General features: G+C 49.0%; 1 protein-coding gene and 1 long non-coding RNA gene across 8 annotated transcripts; one reads left to right on the top strand and one right to left on the bottom strand.

Moving 5' to 3' along the window:
- Positions 1 to 329: 329 nt before the first annotated feature.
- Positions 330 to 1915, bottom strand: LOC137600300 (uncharacterized). The gene is made up of 3 exons (XR_011036921.1): positions 1778 to 1915; positions 554 to 622; positions 330 to 467 (listed from the first exon to the last, which is right to left on the bottom strand). It is a non-coding gene; the product is annotated as an uncharacterized lncRNA (long non-coding RNA).
- Positions 1812 to 16292, top strand: LOC137600276 (CREB3 regulatory factor-like). Of its 7 annotated transcripts, none has more exons than XM_068321824.1 (10): positions 1812 to 1893; positions 7412 to 7482; positions 7552 to 7618; positions 7713 to 7829; positions 7914 to 8607; positions 9284 to 9460; positions 9973 to 10162; positions 12295 to 12368; positions 14124 to 14252; positions 14794 to 16292. In XM_068321824.1, the coding sequence occupies exons 3-10, from the start codon at positions 7610 to 7612 to the stop codon at positions 14907 to 14909; spliced, it is 1506 nt and encodes a 501-aa protein (XP_068177925.1). In that variant the 5' UTR covers positions 1812 to 1893; positions 7412 to 7482; positions 7552 to 7609; the 3' UTR covers positions 14910 to 16292. The 7 variants fall into 7 exon arrangements, with proteins under 7 accessions (XP_068177925.1, XP_068177929.1, XP_068177928.1 ...); XM_068321828.1 differs by having other exon boundaries at positions 1837 to 1893; positions 7372 to 7482; XM_068321827.1 differs by lacking the exon at positions 1812 to 1893 and adding an exon at positions 2185 to 2429 and having other exon boundaries at positions 7372 to 7482.
- Positions 16293 to 17307: the final 1015 nt, after the last annotated feature.

A 17307-nucleotide genomic window follows, 5' to 3' on the forward strand; every position in this document is an offset into this window, starting at 1 on the left:
CCAACCTGGCTAACAACAACTAGCGTTGAACCGGAAGCGGTGTAGTCTCCACTTCAAAATAAATGTCAAAACGAAAGATTTATGGAGCAAAAAAACTTTTTTCAAAATGTACGTAAACAAACTTCTTAACTGTCAACAGCGTGAAATAAGTTTATCATATTTAATATAAATATTATAATACACTACAATATTTTATTATATTAATTTGTTCATTTATTTATCCGTTAGCCGTTTTTAATGTTCGCCTCATTTACTTGTAAAGTCGGGTTTTAATTTGAAAATTTTTTTACTAATTATTTCTGACTCCTGTCAAATGTGAAAAAATATATAATAAATATGTGTGATATTATAGAATGTGCGTGTTCTTTTTTTGGTGTGAGATGTATTAATGTGTTTTCTACAGTTTTTGTCATGATGTTTGTGCTGGTGGAGAAATGCCTGTTGGAATATGACATGTACTGTATGTTCTGTAAGAAATTAAGTAAAAAGGAGAAAAAAAACACATTGAGATCAAATTTAATATCAATTATTCAAATACATTTCAGATGCTCACCGTTCCTTGTGGAGTAGATTGAACGTATGTGGTCCTGGAGGAGGTTCTGGTGCCGGGCCCAGCTAAACCCTGGACACCCAGAGAGACAAACAACCATTCATGATCACATACATCTGCTGACACGTCACAATCACCAAGTCATCTATAATATATGTGTATGGGATGTGGGAGGAAGAGCTGTGGAACAAAAGGCCCAAAGGCGTGAGTTTGAAAGCAGATCATTGATGATGACTTCATCAGGATGGACGTTCAAACTAATGGACAGCGTATGGGGAAAGGGATTATCATCAGTTACAGTTACAAACCACTATTGAATCCACTATTTACCAGATGTAATCCCATTTCTCATGAATAAACTAGTTCTGGAACATTCCTGGTTTTTCTGCTGCAGCTGCATCCTTCAGATCCAGCAGAGGGTTTGGCTAACAAGACTGATCCAGAATCACATCTGGAACCAGGTCTTGGTGGATTCTGAGCTCAGCTTGGGATCGGAATGTCCAACTATGTCTGACATACATCTTTCTCACAGATGGAGATGCTTTCTTCTGGGATATAAAATTAGGCCTGAACTGGGAAACATTTGTGGCTCTACTGGAGAAGTAAGACTTTGAAGGGGGGCTCGGTGTTTGAACTTCACCTAATCTGTTAGTGATGTCCATAATCAGGAGGATGAAACAGTTGTTAAACTATTATGTTCAATGGGGATTATTAATGGGATTATTTGTTTATTTTTTATTTATTTATATATACTGTATACATAAAAATATATACAGTATTTATCTTTATTTTGCATTAAAAAAAAAAAAAGAATAGAAAAATGAACTAAAATAAAAAGAAATTTTAAAAACTTTCCCCATGGGAATTATTTATTTATCTATTCTTTATTTTCGTATAAAAAATAAAATAATAAAACACTAAAATATAAACAGAAATTGTAAAAAAAAAAAGTCCCTATGAGAAATCTTTATTTATTTATTTACTGATTTATTGACTCTTGATATTTGAATAAAAAATAAAAGAAGAAAGAAAATAAAAAGATTTTTTTTAATTTCCCATTTATTAATTTCAATAACTTCCAATAATAGTCTTAAATGTTAATTAAAAAAGAACAGAATCTATTCTTTGTACTCCTGTCTGATTATTATCAATCGATCCCTGATAACTCACACGTGACTCTGGAGGACTTTTATTTTGAAACCCCGTCCCGGCGCGAGCCGCGCTCACCTTGACGCTTGACGTTCTTCCTGCGGGATCACTGGTGAACTCAGTTACCCCCCCCCCCTGCCACCGATGAGGCCTCTGACGGTTCTTCCCGGTGACCCCCTCCTGAACGCCAACAGGTCAGTCTCTCCGCGCGCGTCCGTCTCCGTTACCGGGTCCGGTGAAGCCTGGCGCGCGCAGCTAAACACGTTCTGTAAACACAAACAACAACAACAACAACAAGGGGGGGGGGGGTCCATCATCCAGCTGTCGGTGCGTTTGTGCGTAAAAGAGAAAGAAAAAGTGGCGCAAAGTGTCCACGCGCACATTTAAAAGTGCGTTAAAACTTTATTAATAAATGTCCTCCGGGGGGGGGGGGGTGTTGCTCCGCCATCTGAGAGGAGGGGAGGAGGAGGCGGTGGGTGTGGAGGGGAGGGGGCCACTCTAACACTCCCACAGCCGCATTCCGGGTCCCGCTCCTCCGCCATGCAGACCCGCGCGTTTACCGGAGTTCCCGCGTGCGTCCGGTGGTTTACCGTCAACCGGTGCGCGCGCGCGCGGCGCGGGGTTCTCCCCCCGGTTTGAAGGTGCGTTTTCATCCCGGAGAGGCCCAGGCCGACATTTTAGCCCCCCGGTCCGGAGGAGCCTGAACTCGGAGGGGACATCCGAGGACACGGTAAACCCCCCCACCACCACCACCACCACCTCTACCCCTCTGCCCGTCCCTCCCCAGCGGCGGAGCGGCTTTTGTTGTTCCACCGTTACCGGGAAGTTGTTGACAAATATTTGGAACAAACATTTTAGTCCGTGAACGGGGATAGAACATGGCTACTGTCACACACATCCGTGTGTGTGTGTGTGTGTGTGTGTGTGTGTGTGTGTGTGTGTGTGTGTGTGTGTGTGTGTGTGTGTCTCGTATTACTTCAAACTGAATATTCTCTTGATTTCCTCCAGTATTTCCATCTCTGCGCATTTTATTCCAGGTTGTGCCCCCATCCGTCCGAACCCGCTGCTTTTTTTTTAGTTATTTTATTTTATTTTATTTTTATTTTTTTTCTTCTTCCTGTTAAACTTCAGTTTTTATTGGAATAAAAACGGGGAATAACTCCCCCCCACACACACACACACACACAAGTGGGGTGACGTTACCCCCACCGGCAGGTGGACTGAAAGTTGTTCCGCGGATTTATCCTCAACTTTAATCTTTAACTTAAAAAAAAAAAAAAAAAAAAGTGCGGAGCGGCCGCGGATGAGGAATCGTGGAAACCGAAGCGGACCCACGCGCTCCCTAATCTACCGGATTAACTATTAATGTTGGACATCCGGTGGCACTGCCAGCTGCGCCCCATTTTTATTGTTGTCTTGCGCGGAGAGGATCCCTGTTGTCTCGGCTGGAAACCGGCGGCGCGGGGGCTGCTTCTGGTAGGACTTCTTCTCTTTTATCCCTCCCCAGGAAAGAAACGCGTTCATCGTGGATGTGCGGGGTGAAATAGGAAGCTTTCTCCCCGTGGAAGTGCGGTGCCATGCGGGACGCGCTGCTGGCTGCCACCACCATGGCACCTTCTCCTTCTACCCCCCCCACACCCCCAACCCCCCCACTCCAGCTCCTGTTGTTCTCTCCAGCTGTGCGGACACTCGGTGCCGTCACGCACCGACAATGGAAGCCGCGCTGGTCGGTTCATCTGGTGGGGGTGGTTGGTTGGTTGGTTGGGGGGGGGGGACAGGGGAAAGAGAGAACCGGGACGCGCTCCGGATGGACCGCCGGGAGAGGCGAGGCGAGGCGGGGAGAGGAGAGGAGAGGCGAGGGGCGGCGGACGGGGGCCACTTTGGCTCTCCATCGTCACGGGAATCGGAGCTCCAAGGACACGGAGAGGAGAGACTAGGGAGGGGGGTGGGTGGGGGGGTCGCATCCCGTTCGATCAGGGTGTTTGATCATTTATTTCTAATCCCCGGAGCGAAGCGGGGCTTGTTGTCCGTCATTCGGACGCGCTCATTCGGCAGCCTGTCCTCCCAGACAGACCGACGTCCAGACAGTCTCACCCCCCCCCCAGCGCCTCCCCTCTGTTCGGGCACACTCTCCGCCATCGCGGCCTCCTTTACGGACTGTTTTAATTCACTTTCCTCCCCGGTGGGCGCGTCTCTCCGTGCGTAACCCGGATCCGAGGCCGCCGGCGGAGCGGGTTCACCGGCTGGTCAGAGTCGGCTCACCCCCGGCCGGGGTGAGGCGCTTCCGCTGTCAGACGTCTGGCGCATGTTGGGATGAAAGGAATTCCTCCTTGTGATGGGATGTAAAATAGTTCTCCGGGTGGGTTTTATGGAAGCGACAAAAGTCTGAGGAAAAGTTTAATTCTAAATCAGAAGGAATAAAATGTCCTAAACTTCCACACTGGGTCCATGTTCTCAGAAGCTTTTTCCCCCTCCGGAGCCGGAATTCAACCAGTATCCATGGAAATCACCAAAAATGCCAACAATAGAGGTTAAAAACAGCTGAGCTCGTTTGTCCTGGAGATAAAACCAGAGTTTAGACTTCAGACGCGGAAACAGAACCGGGTTTTTGTTTGTGGGAGGACACTTTGTGACTTTTTAAATATTGAGTTGTGTTTTCTCCCACAAACTCTTTATAATTTGACTTTATATTAACAGCTGGAGGAGCTGCTGCCTTCTGCTCGTGTTTCTTTGGTTTGTTAGCAGAATAACACAAAATTAACCACGCAGATTTCCCTCAAACTTTGTGGAACAATGTGACCCGGACCGGTCCAGAGCCCTGTCCAGAACTCCGTCTGGAATCTTTTCCGTTGGCGTTCAGATGATAGAAAGAGCTGTTTTGGGAAGTTTTTCCTTGATTGAACAGACTTGAATGAAACTTTGTGCCTCGAGAACGATCGGGTTGCCGTTCTTTTTTGTGATTGGAGAAGTTTCCGTCCAGGAAGGAGTCCAGTCAACCTGGAGTCGTCTTGTTTTCTCAGAACCACCTGATAGTCTCCATCTGCGAGGCAGACGAAGCTCATTGGACGTTCTAACAGGAACAAGTCCAATCTGGAGCCTTCTTATTATCGAGCAAACGCCTGATAGTCTTCCAACAGGAAGGAGACCCCAGGAGAAGAAGTCCTGGATGGTGCTAGAGTCATCTGACTGGAATCCAGAGGAACCATCTGGTGGATCTGAAGGAGGCGGATGTAGCGGGACAAATATCCTGGAGGAATGGGATAAGATTCCTCAGGAAGCTGGATCTGGATGAGGTTAGCGTCGCCATAGAAGCCAACGGCTCTCTAGACTCTGTCCCGTCAGAGACGGCGGTAGAAACAACCGTTGTTGACTGATTTGTTTATTGCGAACAGCTGATTTATGGTCGACGTTAACCTGAAGCTCATTTAAATGCGAGCTGAGTCGCGTTGCTTCCGGCTGCAGAGATGTTTTTGGTTAAAAACGATGCAGATTTCCTTCAGTTCTTCATCTTACATAACAGCCAAAGCACAGACACGAGGTCGGCTTTCCTTTCTTTGCCCACACGGCGTTCTGGAAGCGCTCGGCAGCTGCCCCTACATATGTCTCCCGATGACTAACATCGTCCTCCGAACTCCGCAACCAAATGTTTGGCGTTGGTTGTGTGCGTGTCGGCATCCCGTTTGTTTGCCGAGCGGCCCGACGGGTGCTCGGCTGAACGTTTCAGCGCTTATTGACCCAAAGCCGTTGGGGAGGTGAAGCAATTTCCTTCTGGTTCCCGGTTGCCCCGCCGTGAACTCGACGCCACGTTTACCTTCAGACCAACCCGTGTTGAACCAACGCGCAATAAATGATTGTTAGCTGGCTGTTTGGAACCATAACAGCCCCCGCCCCCACCCCCAGGAGGGAGGGTAGGCCGGACCAGTTTGTGTGTTTGTAGATGGTTTATCAGGCATAATAAGGAAATTAAAACTCGTTTTTCGTTGCTCCGAGGTCTGAATCATCGTACAAACTCCCAGCTCCTTCGCGTCTCTGGATCTTCCGCCGCTCGCTGGGATTATTGCTCTCCTTCCACCCGTTTGTTATCTGCTCCAAACGCCTGCGTGTTGTGTGATTAGTGTTTGTGTACGCCGCGTGTTTGCAGCAGTTGATTCCCGTGTGCCAAATACCAGTTTTCCACAAGGCGTGCCAAGATAGTGTCACCGCCACCCAGCCGATCTTCACTTCCTCATTCCTGCGCGTCTGAGGTCACCCAGCGTCCTTCGGTATTGTTTTGTGAATCGCTGATCCGGGGTCAGTTTCTCTCTGCTGGTTTTTACGCAGGTGGTGAACGGTAGGCCTGTTTTGTTCGTTGTGTGTATCGCCCTGTGTGTGTGTGTGTGTGTGTGTGTGTGTGTGAGTATTGCTTAGGGTTTCATCAGGTCTGTTTTTGCAGAATGAGCTCGATCCGTTCAAACTGATGCAGAGCTGCAGAGCCGATCTCACTGCTTCGGTTTTAGCCAGACTGGGAGAACTGGGAGGGGGCGGGGCTTCTGAGGATAAGCTAGCAAGGCTAGAAAGGATTCAGAAAGATGCAAATGAAATTAGAACAGAGCTGCAGTTGGAAACCGGCACGTCCCAGAATGCAATGTGTCGGATGGAGTGCATTTCCGGATTGAACATTTTGAGACGCTGTGAAAGTCGAGAGAGAGAGAGAGAGAGAGAGTAACGTAATCCTGAGCTGAAGATCCACATTCAGGGTAGAAAAACTAGAATTAACCAGAATTTGAGTGCAAAATGTTTTCATGTCATTAAAATAAATTCAGAAATAAGTCAGAATTTTTCTCTTGAAGCGTTCATTTAAAAAAAAAAGAGGGTCATATTTCAACAAGTTTGACTTTTACGCTCAGGTCATGGTATTTCAGAAGGTTTATGAATATGCTGTGTTCAAAACACATCGTAAATTATAAAACTTGAATCTGTGACTCAGATTTGGACTCACATGGGGTTGGATTATTACTAACACATCCCAACTTGTTTTTATTCGTGACATTCTCTTGAGTTTAATTCAGCTTCTACATGATTATCATCCATCCATATCGTTCTCGAGCTTCTGGGATTACCGCGTCGCCTCGAACGCAGCTTCTGTCCTCCATCTAAACTCGATCCCGACTTTCTTTTCCGCTGGTTCGAACGCCGTTTCGTCTCTTTTCATCTCTGTCCGTCTTGTTTCCTCCACGCTTTCTCTGATTTAACAACCCGACCGCCGGTAATTGTCCTCATGTTCATCTCCGGTGTGACATGAATACTTTTTCTACGCTTTGCAGCCAAAATCCATCCTTTTATCCGGAGCATAAAAGCTTATGTGTTTTCTATTTTAAATGCTGGCGGTGTGTTTTGTCCTACATTTCTTGCAGAGCAGCGTGGTTTTTTTTTTTGGTTTTTTTTGGTTTTTCATGTTAAATAAATCGGTGTATTAATAGAAAAAAATAAAACGGTAAATGCGAGAAGCGGCTGATCAAACAAACAAAAAAAAAATCCACATCAGAGGAAACAAAGAGGATCCAGAGATTTACGTTTCCTGCATTATTGGAAAAAGAGTCACTTAAAACGTTTTTATCTTCCAACGCCTCGACTCGAATCCTCTTCCTCGTCTGAGGTTTTTAGCCGCGTTGACTTTCACTCTTTTATTGCAGCGTGGCCTCCGCTCACTTCCTCTTCCTGTTCTCCATCCAGGCTGGGAGGCTGAGAGCTGCGAGATGTGAGAAGAGCTCCGCCCCTTGACCTCCTGAACTCTCAACCTTTAGGTAAACGGCATCCCGAACCGCCCCCCACCCCCACGCCTCCTCTTCCTCAACCCGGTCGTGTTGTTGCAGGAGAAATCGCCCCGACGTGACGTTTGTGGACGCGACCTGACACCCTCCCGCCTCGGGCATGCCTCAGGTAAAACGGGCCGTCCTGATTGGACGATGCTCTTCATGGTCTTCCTCACTCACCTTGTGTGTGTGTTCTCTCCCCCTCCCCCCCACCCTCCTAGCCGGGTATGAACGGGATGGAGCCTGCATTTGGCGAGGCCTACGGGGGCCACAGGGGCCTGCTGAGCCCCTGCCCTTTGGCCATGTCGCCACAAGGGGGCAGGACCGAGCACGACCAGGTGAGGAAGAGGAGGCGAAATGGATTTAACTATTCATGAATCGGTGATGGCGTCGTCGTAAGAGTGTCCCCTTCCTCCTTCCAGAGCGTGCTGCTCATGCTGGGCTCCCCAGCGTCGCCACGGAAGCGGCCCTTCGAGTTGCTAAGCGACCTGGTGGACGACGGCGGCTTCGGCGAGGACCTGCACCCGGAGCGTTGGGACGTGTCCGCCTTGGACGAGATGGCCCGCTACACCAGGGCGGGCCTCGGGGTGGGGGGGGAGCTGCTGGCCTGCTCCGAGGAGGCCTTCCTGATGGGCCGCTGGGGGAGGAGCCGCGAGGAGGAGGGGGAGGAGCAGGAGGAAGAAGAGGGGTTGAGGAGCGTCAACCAGCAAGTCCAGGCCAACGCTTCAGGGAGGGAGGAGAAGGGATGCGCCGCCGTGACGACGACGGAGGGGGGAGGACGGGACGGGGGGCGCACCGTGGAGGTGTACCAGGTGGCGCAGGAGGAGGACGAGGAAGAGGAGGTGGTGACGGCGGCCGGTGTGGCGCTCGAACACTGCAGCGAGGAGCACAACTACTCCCTGAGCCAGGAGGAGGGACTGGGGGCGGCGCCCGCTCACGCCTCCCAGACGGAGGGGGCGGGGGAGACGCAGCAGGAGGTGCGGGACGGGGAGGAGGACGGAGCCGAGAGCGAGGCGGAGGAGGAGGAGCGGGAGGAGGAGGAGGAAGAGGAGGAGGAGGAGGAGGAGGAGACGGCGGTGGATGCTGAGCTGTCCAGCTCCTCAGAAACTGAATGTGGTGAGTCGACTCTGGCCCCGCCCCCTGACCAATAGCGTCAGTCCGTCTTGTTGTTGTTGTTCCCCCGTTAGCTGATTAACATGAAGATGCTCCAGTCACATCTGGTTTCTGCCTTCTTGCCCTCAACCTAAAAAGCTGGAGGACCGTCGCAGCTCCGCTGTTGCCACGGCAACCGGAGCCGGAGGCATCGCCGGTTCGTCACCGTAGATCACAGGCCGGCGACGCGCTCCGCTGCGATTGGTCAACGGTGTCAGATAGTCGATAGGGGTGTTCTCTGGCGATCCATCCAATCAGACGGTGGGGGTGGGGGGGGGTCACGCCCCGTTGGACTCGACTCCCGTTATTCTGTGTATTTTTATAATTACTGTCATCGTCAGGTTTTATTCTGGACGGTCTTGTTTGTGGTTTTGTGTTTTGCCACACACACAAACACACACACACACACACACACACACACACACACACACACCCTGTACATAATGATCGGTTCCAGCTCGTTAGCGCTAATCGGTCTGGTCACTAATTATAACAATTAGAACCTCAGGTGTTTTCATGAATCAGCATTTTAGCCGTTACCTTTCCAGACATGTTTTTTTTTTTGTTAGCATGATGTTAGCATTAGCATGACCAGGATGCACAGATTCTAAACTCTGCGTGTGATTGTTGTTTTCCTCAGAGGTGGAGGCGGAGCCTGTGGTCCGTCAGCCGGGGGAGCGCCCGTCCAAACGTCGCTGCTTCTGGGAGTACCGCCGCGCCCGGGAGGCCCCCACCAAGAAGAAAGTGGGTGGGGAGGTCCAGTGGTCGCTGTCCTGGAGCTCCAGCACGCTGCCCAGCACGCTGTACCGCCGAGAGGGTGAGGGCGGGGCGCCGCGTCATATACTCATTCGTTCCTATTAAGGGCGTGTCTGATCAGAATCAAATACCCCCCCGAGACCCCCACCTCACCAAACAGCAGGCAACACATTCGCTCTGCAGCTCAGAGTTGTCCCCATTTCCCTCCTGTCACGTGACACGCGGCGGCGCCCTCAGGCGCGTCGTGGCCTACATACGAGTTTCACGTCCAAATATGATCGTCTGTTAGCGACGATCGCTAACAGACGATCCCTAACAGACGATCGCTTACAGACGATAGTGAACAGACAATAGTGAGCAGACAATTGCGATCAGACGATCGCGAGCAGAAGATCGCGAACAGAGGATGGCGAGCAGACGATGGCGAGCAGACGATGGCGAGCAGACGATGGCGAACATACGATCGCTAACAGACTATTGCGAACGCACCATCTCTAACAGATGATCGCTAACAGACAATCGCTAACAAATGATTAGCCCGGCGCTGATTTAACGCTACGTTCTTTCCTCCAGGCAAGAAAGGCCGGCGTAAAGCTCGCAAGACGGACGCCAGCGACCTGACCCCGAACCCCCAGAAGCTCCACAACATCGGGGAACAGCTGCAGAAGCTGAACGCCGCCATCGACGGCATGGGCCCGGTCAACGAGCTGCCCGCCGTGGCCCGCGCCCGTTCCCGTAAAGAGAAGAACAAGCTGGCCTCCAGGTAACCGCACGCCGGACGCCCACGTCGTCTGCAGCATATCGATCCGTCGACGACCGCCGGCGCTATTTGAGACGGCGTGATGCGTCCATAGCGTTGACCCTCCAGTTGTGATTTTAATCTGGAATTGAAGGCTCTTTTGACTTCGCTTGATGCAAAACGGTCTCCATTGTCCAGCGTTTTATTTCTAGCGTCCGGAAGCATGTGAACGGCTGCCCAGTGGAATATAGTGCACCACACTGGAGACGACCTTTTTAAAAACGCAGCCTCCGAGGAAGAGGAGCAGCACAAAACGATTCAGGAAATATAGGTCAGGAGTGTGTGTTTGAGCCGATGGTGATGGAATAAATTAAGGAATGTCAGAGGAAAACAACGGAGCCAATGAGAAGGAGGGAGGAAGGATGAAAGGCTGAATGGGAGGAAATCAGGCCAGGATTTTGGAAGCAGACGAAGAGTTAGATGAAGAGGAGGAGGAGGAGGGTTATAGAGAGTTCATCTGTGGAGAGGAAAGGGGGGGGGGCGTTGAAGGAAAGGACGTTATTATATTATTATAGGCACTTTAAAGAGGATGGGGGCTCTGGGAATATCTTTTATTCCAAACAGTCGCTGTAAAAGAGGAAAGTCGAGACGTATTTGTGTTCTCAGATGTAGAGTGACTGAGTTCATGTATATAATTCACCTTTAGATGATACTGAACCCCCTCACCCCCCCAATACTTGCAATCACACTGATCGGATGCCCCGATAAAAACTCGACTGGATTCATAACAGGCGCCTGACTGGCTGCAATACCACCCATACCCACTATGTGGCACTAGAGAGCACCCGCTAATGCTAATGTCGTGCTGTGTGCAGGTGGACCTCGGATTAAGTCGTTTCGGGTTCCATCGTTCTTGATTTTACGTTGGTTTACAAAAAAAACCACGGAAAAATAGAAATCAAGTTTGCGTTATTTTATTCCAATTTTTGTCTGTCTGCCGCAAATATTGGAACCGGAAAATCACTAGTAAACCATTAAAAGCACATAAAATTGTGTGACTGTACAATAAATCAGAATAAAAACAAACATATAATATCAATGTTAATATTATTAGCCTGTAGCAACCCCCGTGACCCAATTTACTTGTTTGTCAGCTTAAAATAGATGCCTATTAACCTTTTTTTGTTGAAAATGCATTCTTAGATAAAGTAGAGTAAACTGGGAATAGCTATCGTCAATTTATTTGGTTTTAAATATAAAGCTTTGATAAATGTGTGTCACACAACACTTACAGCGCCATCTCTTGGCGACGGGAAGTATCGGTATAGTGATTAGAGAATAACTTCCTGTTTCATGGTGAAATATTGAAGTCGGCTACAAGGGTTGGACTTTGTAACTTCTTTTTAATCGCGATTTATTATAAATTTCCTGTTTTGTTTTAAATGTGCAGGAAATGCTTTGTATGGTTGGGATTTACGTCGTGTACTTGAACGCATCATTCTAAAAAGGCCTCTTTCATGCTATAAGGAGTGAAGGTGATAAAACCAAAGTTCCAGATGCTTTCTGGGAAGCTAGCGCAGGAGTGTCTGCAGGCACTGAAAGGAAGCGCATCAGAAAGACTTCCTGTCTCATCGGTGGGCGTGGCCACATTGCTTCATCCTTTTTATTACTAGCTGTTCACATGAAACTGTTGGGGATCTTTGGTATAAATGTATGAATAAACGCTCGATGATTCATAACAGCTGAATTTATGTGACGGTTCGTCCCAAACCAGCAGGAACTCGAGTGCAAACTGTTAACATGGAAGAGAACAAATGAAAACCAGAGCCTTTCAATCCTGACGTTATTTTATTCCCCCCCATGAGGCGCATTAATGCTGAACATGCTTTGATTCATCCGTCGCCGTCGTTACTCAACCTCAACCTGCGTGAAACCAAAGTGGACGTTCCGCTTTTTGAGTCCCGGTGTCAAATTGTTCATGGTGGGAGCAGAGAGAGGAGGTTTCTGGTCAATCTCCTTCACAGTTTGGAGTCTTCCACCAATCGCGGTCCAGCTCCTGTCGGCATGAAGCAGAGGATGCGGAAATGGGGTCATGTGGAGATCAGGAACGGAACAAGAGCGTTTCTTGATTGTGCTGTTTTCTGCTCTGCTTCCAGGGCCTGCAGGCTGAAGAAGAAGGCCCAGCATGAAGCCAACAAGATCAAGCTATGGGGGCTCAACCAGGAGTACGGTCAGTCTACCTCCATCTTGTTTGAAGGTGTTGATGCTCCTTTATTAGCTGGTAGAAGCTAGTTTGGTAGAAACCTGATCCAATAAGACACCAAAACGCAAATTTTTTGTTGGTTTTCTACTAATTGCGTTGGTTTTGGTACAAAGACAAGATCTTGAATGATGGAGATTCATTATCCTGCACACATTTCCAGTGGGGTACTGGTCTGGAAGGTTGATTAGTCCACTGTCTGGGCTAAAATAGACTGTCTTTATGTTTGATCAGCTGTGGTTCACCTGTTGAGGGGTGATGCTAACAAACCCAGATAGTGTTTCAGACACTCGTAACTCAGAAGGGCTAAACGGGGTCTATTAGTAGCTTAAGCTTTTTCCTGTTGACCAACCAACCGATGGACGACTCCTGGAGGCAACTACCGAGGATAAATCAAACCTTCGTGAGGACCTGGAGCCGAAGACTCAAATGCAGATCTTCAACTGATCCCTGAAGGTCTCAGGAAGCTAGAAAACACACTGGATCGGGAGGAACCGGAGGAGAATCAACACATCTGAGCGCCGTCCAGCCTCCTCCTCCTGCTCCTCCTCCTCCATCTGTTTCGCTTTGACTCCTTTGAATTCAACCCCTGCCAGCGTCCAGCTTCCTTTGTCCTTTTTCCCGTACACCCATTTTTTTTTAAAAACATTCCAGTCATTCCTGATGCTGAACTGGCATTTCACTGGGTTTAGTTGTGGCGCCCACAATTTTTTTGTTCCCATTGGATGAAGTCCAAAATACGCAGGACTTAACCTCACAAATCTCGCTTCCTTTTCTCTCCCGTGACTCTTTCATCTCGTTTTTCTTATTCTCTCATTATTTGCTCTCCTGCTCCACATAATGCAGCCGATTCAACGGGAAACATCAATGCAGCACCGGGAAGAAACAAAGCAAATGCAGACCTCCACCGAGACCAGCAGTCGTACCCGTCTAGCTAGCCTGAACAACTCGTTCCTCATCCGTCCTCTAAGTATAATGGGAAATAATAAAAGTGCTGAAACGAGAAAGAAATCTATTGATTTGCACCAAAATGTTTAATGGTCTCCTTCCGTCCAAAAAACTTTTTCAAAATCTGTTCAGTAGTTTTTGTGCAAAGCTGACCCAACCGAAGACTCTCAAACGACCCAACCGAAGACTCTCAAACGACACAACCGAAGACTCTCAAACGACACAACCGAAGACTCTCAAACGACACAACCGAAGACTCTCAAACGACACAACCGAAGACTCTCAAACGACACAACCGAAGACTCTCAAACGACACAACCGAAGACTCTCAAACGACACAACCGAAGACTCTCAAACGACACAACCGAAGACTCTCAAACGACACAACCGAAGACTCTCAAACGACACAACCGAAGACTCTCAAACGACACAACCGAAGACTCTCAAACGACACAACCGAAGACTCTCAAACGACACAACCGAAGACTCGCAAACGACACAACCGAAGACTCGCAAACGACACAACCGAAGACTCTCAAACGACCCAACCGAAGACTCGCAAACACTTCCTGCGCAAACGCTTCTTGCGCAAACGCTTTCTGTTGCCACAAGAAGTGTTTGCTAAATGTTCCACTTCCTTCTAGGCCCACAACCGAGACATATTAACAGTTATTTCCATTATCAATGAAGGTTGAGAAACGTCCACCACAGTCTGGATGTTTTAGGCTCCTGTAAAGACTGGTGACCAACGTTTGTTGGGTTCGTTCCATTGCACAGAGAACCTGTTGGGGGCACTGCTGCAGATCAAGGAGGTGATCCGGCTGCGGGTAGAGAGCAGCGAGGACGAGGACACAGACGAGCGAGGGATGACCCAACGCCTGGAAGACATCCTCCGGGAGTCCAGCGGTGAGAACCAAACAGAAGGAAGACGATAGGTTTTCTTACCCTACTAATCATCAGTTCTGGCATATCCTGATATCCCTGAATGCATCACTGGTAGAACAATGCATGTGGAAGGTTAAGCTAACATACTGAAGGTTGTAGCTTGTCTCAGCTAAATGCTAACGGGAGTAAAAAGATACATACACATCAAGGAATCCCTGACGCTCCAATTTGAAGCAACTATTTAGGATTTGAAATGTAATTTCTTCTATTTCACACTGAAAACAAGTTTTCTTCATCTTATTTTATCCTGATGCTCACTTTAACTCGTTTAAGACAAAAACATTTTATTTATTGTCTTCTAAGAGGACGTTGAACAGCAGACGGACGGCGATCATTCATCATCCTTTGTGCCGTCGTGTTGTTTGCTCGTGACTTATTGATGATGCCGTCCCATTACCCATAAGCCTCTGTACCTGCGGAATGGACAAAACGGATGTTTCTGCACTGAAACATGCCAGAATAAGCACATAGTTACACAAATCTATTTCCATGACAACTGCAGGTCCTCTAGTTGCCGGGCGGACCAAAGACTTTGTGCAGAGGATTTTGGCGGCCAGTGCGGGTGGCCAGAATCAACCCAAAGAGCCCCCACGGGGGGACAAAGGAGCGGTGGAATAGACCCACCAGGGTGCCTCCGTCGTCCTCGCTCTTCCATACCCCCACCACCACCACCGACCCACGAATCTGCCCCCCCTAGCTTGAGGAGCTGGAAAAGAGGAAGAAGAGGAGGCGGAAGCCCGAACAGAACGCGAGTGATCCGTCGCCCCCGCTCCCTCTCGGCCCTCCTAACAGCTGCCGTCATCTTCGCTCCGACCCTGCAGGCCGGACCCTGAACCCGGCGCCAGGCCAGAGCTGCTGCTGCTGCTGCTGACATCTATGTTCTGTGTGTGTGTGTATATGCGCGTGTGTGTGTGTATGCGCGTGTGTGTGTGTGTGTAACATACTATGTTCCTTTCTCCCTATGAGTGCTGTATCTGTATCCCAGTGTGCCTATGAATAGACATTGCACTGTTTGGTAGATGGTCGTAGTTGCCGGCAGGGGACCGGTAGTGAGGCGAGGGCGGGCGGGGGGGCGTTTGAGGATCGACCGAGTTTTAAAAGGAGGAAGTGGGAGGAGCCCAGGCCTGGAAGACAAAGAAACTTGTGTGTGTTTGCCGTGCACCATTTTTGGATTTGCAATAGGCGTCTGAAATGTCAGCGAATGTTGCGACGCTAAACAAGCGGCGGCGTCCCGATGGCGGCTGTGGACGAAAATAACGGCCTGTTTGTTGTGGAACAATCAGCAGAGCCTTAAGAACCCTTCCCCCAATCAAAAAAGTCAGAAACAAAAGAGACGACCGCACCTTAATTCAGACTTGACCAAAGAGAACCCCCCCCCCCCCCAACCCGTCTCCACTGCCAAACGCCGCCCGTTGGATGATTGTTTCCTACGTGCGTCGCTGTAGTCGTTTCAGTGTTCTATTTGGGCATCCAGGTAGTGCAGAGATCTGATGTTCCTCCAGCAGGGGGTTTAGCTCTGCCCACAAAATGGGGCATGTCCTCAAAGCCTTCCCTGAGCCCTCCCCTCAACCCCTGACCTGATAATGTAGCGCACCTTCCCCAAAATTGCAAAGAGAAGTAGAGGAAAATCTCGTAGACATAGATCACAAAGAATTGTTTTCATTATGATTTAGTTGGCAATGCCGCCGCCCACTGGGAGGCGGAGTGGGCGGGGCGTCAGACGTCAGAAATCTGCCTTTTCTTCTGGGGGTCTTTGCTTGAAACTGAAGACCAGCCTGTCCAAAGGTCTCTAAATGTTGTTGGACATTAAAACGTCGATGACCCTTTGAATTGCACTGTGGAAAAAAAAAAAGCAATGAAGGACCTTTTGAAGAGGCTTTAGAGCCTCAAAAAGAAAAACCCTTCGGCACCTTTTGTCTGAGGTATTGATGGAGAGACTTGTTGTGGGCGCTTTTAGCGCTTTGTGACCAATTTCTGGTTGGGATTTTTTTTTTGTAATGGTGCTACTGTTTGATGTAAAAAAAAAAAAGAAGAAAGAAAGAAATGCAACGGAGCGGTATGTCGGTTTGGGCTTGTTAGCATGTTCTGGTGTAATAGCGAGTCTGTTTGCATAATGACACCTTTCTGAAGTGCCTGGAGCTGAAAGCCACAGGGACCCGTGTTATTATGTGTGATCTTTACCCCGATTACAAGCTAAAATCCAACCCAGCACGACTCTTTCAAAAAAAAAAGGTCCGTCTCACTGTTTATAAGAAGAGGGGAAGTCGAACCCAACCATTTGTGCTTTCAGACTGGAAACAAAAGCTGGCATCGTTTCTGTGAACATTATCTCTGGGAAATGTTAGCGGGGGTGTGGCTGTCAGTGCAGCTTTTGTTTTTTCAGCCTTGACAGGCTCCTGTCTGGGCTCGGTTCCAACGCCGCCGCGCTAGAACCTGCAGGTCCCGCGCTAACGGAAAGTCCATTTCCTGACTGGAGCGAGGAGACAAGCCGTTAACCTTCAAACCAGCGGCCGTTCGACGTGTTGCTGGTGGTCATTTTTAGAGAACGAACGCGTCGCGTTTCTGTTTCCTCGTCAGTCCAGGGTGAAGCCGCCCGAGGCGTTCGAGTATAGGATGGTTCTGCAAACAGAGGGTTCCTGTTGTTCGGCTCCACCACCGTTCAACAGTCTGTGGCTTTGCGAGAAAAAGAAGCAGCAGCCAGAGGCTCGGGTGTCACATTAAACATCGCCACGGAAACCCGGTCCGGTAGTCATGTGATGGTTTCACAGTGAGAAAAGAAAGGCTTTGGAGGCCAGTGGAATAAAACATGTCAGAGAAGAAGTCCCCTCCCCTCTTTGCACTTTCTCCCGAGGCTTGACGTACGCCGGGCGGCGGATCCACGTGATCCCGTGCTGGCAGCGACTTCCTTCACACGGCAAACAAAAGACGAAACTGCTGAACGCAACTGTACACATCCCTCCGGTCTGAACCGGACCATCTGTCACGTCAGAGGAGAACCAGGTCTTTGAGTTTAACA

The sequence above is a fragment of the Antennarius striatus genome, chromosome 8, assembly GCF_040054535.1.
Source record: "Antennarius striatus isolate MH-2024 chromosome 8, ASM4005453v1, whole genome shotgun sequence".
NCBI lineage: Eukaryota > Metazoa > Chordata > Actinopteri > Lophiiformes > Antennariidae > Antennarius > Antennarius striatus.

Excerpts from the sequence above, each read along its gene's own strand:
- LOC137600276 (XM_068321824.1), top strand. Across the intron at positions 10,163-12,294 it reads AAGAACAAGCTGGCCTCCAG|GGCCTGCAGGCTGAAGAAGA; the intron begins GTAACCGCACGC and ends CTCTGCTTCCAG. Across the intron at positions 14,253-14,793 it reads CATCCTCCGGGAGTCCAGCG|GTCCTCTAGTTGCCGGGCGG; the intron begins GTGAGAACCAAA and ends TGACAACTGCAG.